The sequence below is a fragment of the Adiantum capillus-veneris genome, chromosome 1 (assembly GCF_014529385.1).
Source record: "Adiantum capillus-veneris isolate H3 chromosome 1, ASM1452938v2, whole genome shotgun sequence".
Lineage (NCBI taxonomy): Eukaryota > Viridiplantae > Streptophyta > Polypodiopsida > Polypodiales > Pteridaceae > Adiantum > Adiantum capillus-veneris.
Genome location: NC_140931.1, coordinates 193,857,315 through 193,862,645, shown reverse-complemented (window position 1 = coordinate 193,862,645; position 5,331 = coordinate 193,857,315). Strand labels below are relative to the sequence as shown.

The 5,331-nt window shown below is 36.4% G+C and overlaps 2 protein-coding genes across 2 annotated transcripts; both read left to right on the top strand.

The window, feature by feature from the left end:
* Nucleotides 1-413: 413 nt before the first annotated feature.
* Nucleotides 414-719, top strand: LOC147466246 (uncharacterized). The gene has a single exon (XM_086513584.1). The coding sequence runs from the start codon at nt 414-416 to the stop codon at nt 717-719; it is 306 nt and encodes a 101-aa protein (XP_086369710.1).
* Nucleotides 720-4,453: 3,734 nt separating this feature from the next.
* On the top strand, nt 4,454-4,804 carry LOC147466245 (uncharacterized). Its single transcript, XM_086513577.1, has 2 exons — nt 4,454-4,533; nt 4,618-4,804. Exons 1-2 carry the CDS (start codon nt 4,454-4,456, stop codon nt 4,802-4,804), a joined length of 267 nt encoding a protein of 88 aa, XP_086369703.1.
* Nucleotides 4,805-5,331: the final 527 nt, after the last annotated feature.

Genomic DNA, 5,331 nt, shown 5'->3' with positions numbered 1-5,331 from the left:
GAAACAATAGAGGTAAATCGACAAAATTTGAAGGTTTTTAAATCAAATTACATTTTTTTTTCAACATTTTGTAGGTTTTCTCACCTTCAGATATAAACTTTAGAGGTAAATTTCAAAATTTGTAGGTGGGATTACACTAAACTTAGGTTTTTCTTTAGCACTGCAGCTGACAAATTCGAAGAGTGGGCAGCAAATTTGGAGATCGGCATCTGGAGAAAACTTGGTACACTCTATCAAGTTCACACAAATTTAGGTTGGGGCTTTTCAAATGTGATAGAAGTTCACTTAAATGCGTGTTATTATGGTGTTTGCTATGAAATGTAGCGGCATTAACAAGTGCTGCAGATTGTAGCCATTGTTTGAATGATGATGATGTATAATGCCTTTTCAAATCTTTATTGATGTAGACATTTATGGCTTCCAAAAGACGAGGCAGCATGTCAATCAAGAGAACGTTTGATTCTCCATGCATGACCTTGAGATCTGGTCCTTCCAAGAGAAGGCATCCAATCGATCAAGAGGCATCTTCTCATGCAGTTGCTACTCGCAGTCCTCGTTTCAAACGAGGGGGAAAGAGATGTAGAAAATGCATCTTTGTTGATGATGAAGTTGCCATGGAGGAAGGTTCTAACCATTTGGAGAGTGGGGATGATGTAAAAGGAGATGAGTCTCGAGAGCTGACAATGGAGGTTGAAACAGGTGAGGATGTTGAAGATTAAGATTTAACAGAGTCTGATGGGATAGGTGAGGATGATGTGGCCCAACATTCTCGACACTTGGGAAAAAGAATCCCGTTGGGGATTATGAAGGATGTATTAAGTCAATTTTACTTAAAACGAAGAAGCAACCCTCCGCTTATACCCTTATGTCGTTTGGTTGCTCATGAAGCTGTACGAGTGGCTATAGATTCTGCATCTTGGTTGATTCCTAGTTTTGACAATGTTGCTTACTTGGATACAATGGGTTCTTTTTTGGTGTTGGTGAAAGATTCCTTCGGCTCTTACATGCCTGTCACTCCTCTTGTGGAAGGTAGTTGGGATCCTATTTGGCAAGCTAAGAGTGTTTCAGTTGGTAATTAGCTCAATAAGGAGTGGAAAGAGCTTCGAGGGCGTCTGTTTTTGGTATGGGATGGAAACCATCGGCTGAAAACATGGATGCGACACATAAAAGAAGGTAAGAATTAACATCGACACACTAATTGTTTGCTAGATTTAGCTGTACCTTTTTTTTGGCTAATTTGATGTTCTTTTGTCAAGTATGGCATGATAATGAGGAATATCATGTGAGTGTGAGATGCCAATTTTTGGAACTAGAGAAAAAAAAAGAGGCCAAACTATTGCTTGCTCTTGACACCACTAATGTGTAAGTTGTAAATTTGTGGTCTTTTTGCATTTTTAATTTAATCTCGCTTTAAACTATTATTTTTCATTTGTTTATATATTTATTGTAGCATTTCACGATCAACAGTGAAACCAAATCTTGGACATGAGATATACATGTTCCAAAAATTTGGTATCGCCAATAAAGAGAGCATTCTTGCACGTCTCACTCAAGAGGACAGAAAGTGGGCTGAGATAGAGATGGCAGTTGAGAGTAGATTATATCAAGGAGTTCCTCCTTGGTATAATTCTCCTTGTGTGTTGATTTCTCAACTATTTTGGAAGGTGAATTGTTGAATTGAGTATTAACTATGTATATTTTTCAAGATTGTTTACGATTCATTCAATGAATGTAGTTGTGGTTATGTAGGATGATTTTAATGCATTTATTTCAAAGGAAACTGCAAAATTGAAAGCTCTTGGATTAGATAAGGTGGAGTTTGAAAGGCGATTGCAGAAGGCAACTAAACAAGAGGAAGCTCGATTGAAGGATAGAGGTTATAAGTTTTTGACAATTGCCAACCGAGTTCATGGAGAGGAATTTTTTGAGTTGCTCTTTGATGTGAAGTGGTATGATCCATCCATGGTAAAAATCACACGAGACAAGTTAAATGCTTTGTGCTCCTCAAAACTACCTTCTGAAAGGTATCAGACTTTTCAATACTTTTTTACTAGTTGTTTGTTTATGTTTTTCAATTCTAATGAAAATAGTGACATTAAAAGAGAGTTAAATTTCTACTTGAGCAAACAATTTCTACATTAATGGTATATGAATATACTTATATAAGATGGTGTTCAAATTTTTGATATATTTTTGGTCTATAATGAAGGAAAAAATATATATTGGATATGATGAGTCTTACAAAGGCCAAAGATTCAGTCTTTTCCCACTTTGGTGATGTGAAGCACTTTAGGGCTTACATTAGAAAAGAAGTTTATTGGGATCACATGTATGATGAAGCTTTGTTAATAATAAGAAGGTTGGAGGTTGAAGAGTTCAAATTACCAGATGGATTTGAAGCGTTTTTCAAGGTTGTTTTCTAAATTGGTCACTTTTTTCTAATAAATGTGAATTTTATTGCATTGTTTTTTAATTTGAATGACTACCATAGGTGCAATTAAGAAATCATGGCTTGCAAGCTTTTCCTCAACTTTAGGAGATATTAAAAGTGTCAGGGACTGTTCCAAAATGCCTGAGCTACAAGAGTCTTGTAAAAGGATTTTATACAGGTGAAATTACATGAACCAACAAAGTCTTTGGCTCTTATTGAAATTATTTTGCTCAAGAGATTAAATGTTGTTATGGTGTCGATGGATGTGTGAATGTGTTTTAAATGGTACACTTGCTACTATGCCTATGGTTACCGAAGATTGGTCAAAGCTAGAGGATGAAAATACCATGTATCCCGGTTCTATGGTAGAGAAGGGTATTTCTATGTGGGAGTGCAGAATTTGTCCATGGTGGTTGGACTACCCTTTGGGGGTGATCCCAAAGCAAGAACTAGACTTACATGCAAGTAAGTATAACACTTTTTCTTTTTACATCAAGTTAATTCTCATATACAATTTCTTTATTCTCATATTATTATTATTATATTCTTCTATTATGATATTCAATTTTCCTATTATCATTCAAGTCCACCAACCTTGAACTCGTTAGCATTTGATCTCTTATCTCTCTCTCTCTCTCTCTCTCTCTCTCTCTCTCTCTCTCTCTCTCTCTCTCTCTCTCATGCATGAAAAAATGCATAAGAAAGTATGTTCTAGTTTTTTATAAATGACTTGAGTTTGCAAATGCTAAATTAATTTTCATTTTATATCATTAAAATTTTCTTGTGGTAGAGTTTTTGGAAGAGAATAAAGACAAAGATAAAAACCAATCTGCTTCTTTAGAGCACTTAGAAGACATGGATCACAATCATGACTTGACCATGGATGGGGGCTCACAAAGAACACAAGAAAGAAATCACTCACTACCTCTTCAAAGAGAGCACCAAAATCATGCGAGTGGGTCAAACATGGGTGACCACAACAAAACAACCTATCCATTAGGAGGGCTAAAGATTGATATGCCTAAAGAAAGCAGTGAAAAAAGCGTTTCAATAGTGGTTGAGTCATTCATGGAGCGACCAACTTCATCAAGGCGACCAACCTCATGAAATACCGGTAAGTTTCTACTTGTTAAATATTTATTTTTTTGATAGTGCAAAACAATTCTATATTACTTGTAATTAAGATAATTTTTTAATGAAAAACTGTAGGCTTTCAATTTTTGACTGTGGTAGATGCTCTTCTAGTTGATATGGATAATGTTGATGATTTTGCCATTCAAAGGTAAAAGAAAGGTTTTGTGGCTTGTGTTATCAACATCAATAGAATGTTCAAGGTGGATGGTGTACTAAGCAATAAACGTTTTGTGTGTAGCATTAAAATTTTTTTGAGCACTCAAAGTCTTGGCTTGTATCACCATTGTGGAGTACCTTGTCGTGAGGTGTTTCGTCTTATCTTTGTGGATTTTCCTACTTCTTTGTTGGTGGATGGTTTAGGCCCAATTCGAGCAGGTTACTCAAAGTTTTTGTTTATGCTTTTTGTTTTGATCTATATCACTTGAAAAACTCACTCTAAACAACTTTTCAAAGGTGGATTAAGCAAAAAGATTCCACAATGGAATATATTTTTTTCTTCTCTTGTGCAAGGTGTGATGGATGTAGAAGAACCTTTCTTGGCAGATGAAGGCTTTTTCGTGACTCTATGTCTTGCAAAACATATTGGAGAGATTATTACCCATGCTATAAAGGCTGGGTTACGACTTCATCGCACATGGACTCTCATGCGTAATGGGGGATATAGACACCCAGATACCCTAGAGGAGGTGAATCAAAATACCATGTTGTTGTGAAAGATTGCATTATTAACTTGATTTTGATTCAAGTGTGTACAATGTATGCTTATATGTAGGTATTGATCTCACGGTGGGAGTTTTTTGTCGAGCGGATGTTGCTATACCCACATACAATAGGGAGGCAGGGGAGAAAGTCTCTCCTCGCATGTTTCCTGCATCACGAAGATTTTTAATGGAGGAGCATCAAGAACGCACCATTGTTCTTGATATACCCATCAGAGGTGGAGAAGAGAGGTCACCTGACCTTTACAGGTGAGAAGATAATCATTTTAATGTAAATTGAGCGTTAATTTATAGTTGAAAAATGACTTACATATTTTAAATTTGCATGTGTAGATGGCTCCTTGCGACCTTCACGGATGACTCAGATTATGTACTAGATGTGTTTTCAAGATGTGGAGGCCTTGGCAAAGCATGTGGTGAGGTTTATCGATATTATTTGTGCTTGGAGGGGGATGACATAGTCTATGAGGAGTGTCTCAAAAAGGTGGTTTGTGGTCCATATGCGGAAAAGAGAGTTTAGTATCACATCCATAGTTTTTTGAAACAATTATTGAACACACTCTCTATTTTTTGTTTCAAGAATATTGACATTGGACATCTAGGGTTTTATTGTGCATGTTCTTGAAGTGATCTTGATTGCAATGCTTTTGTGAACTATCTACTCTTTCTAACATCCATATAAAACACTAATGCAGACACCTTGTTAAGCTTTGTTTTGAATATGGATTTCTTTGAATGCTCTCTCTCTCTCTCTCTATATAGCCTATCATGTTTAAAGAGAGTAAGTTTGAATACGGACTTCTCTGAATGTTCTCTCTCTCTCTCTCTCTCTCTCTCTCTCTGTCTCTCTCTCTCTCTCTCTTATTTCTATAGCCTAGCATATTTAAAGAGAGTAAGTTTGAATACGGACTTCTCTGAATGTTCTCTCTCTCTCTCTCTCTCTCTCTCTCTCTCTCTCTCTCTCTCTCTCTCTCTCTCTCTCTCTCTCTCTCTCTTCCTTTCTATAGCCTAGCATATTTAAAGAGAGCAAGTTTGAATACGGACTTC

Coding starts and splice junctions, on each gene's coding strand:
- LOC147466245 (XM_086513577.1), top strand. CDS start 4,454: ATGGAGGAGCATCAAGAACGCACCATTGTTCTTGATATACCCATCAGA. Junction 4,534..4,617: donor AGGTCACCTGACCTTTACAG/GTGAGAAGATAA, acceptor TTGCATGTGTAG/ATGGCTCCTTGCGACCTTCA.
- LOC147466246 (XM_086513584.1), top strand. CDS start 414: ATGGCTTCCAAAAGACGAGGCAGCATGTCAATCAAGAGAACGTTTGAT.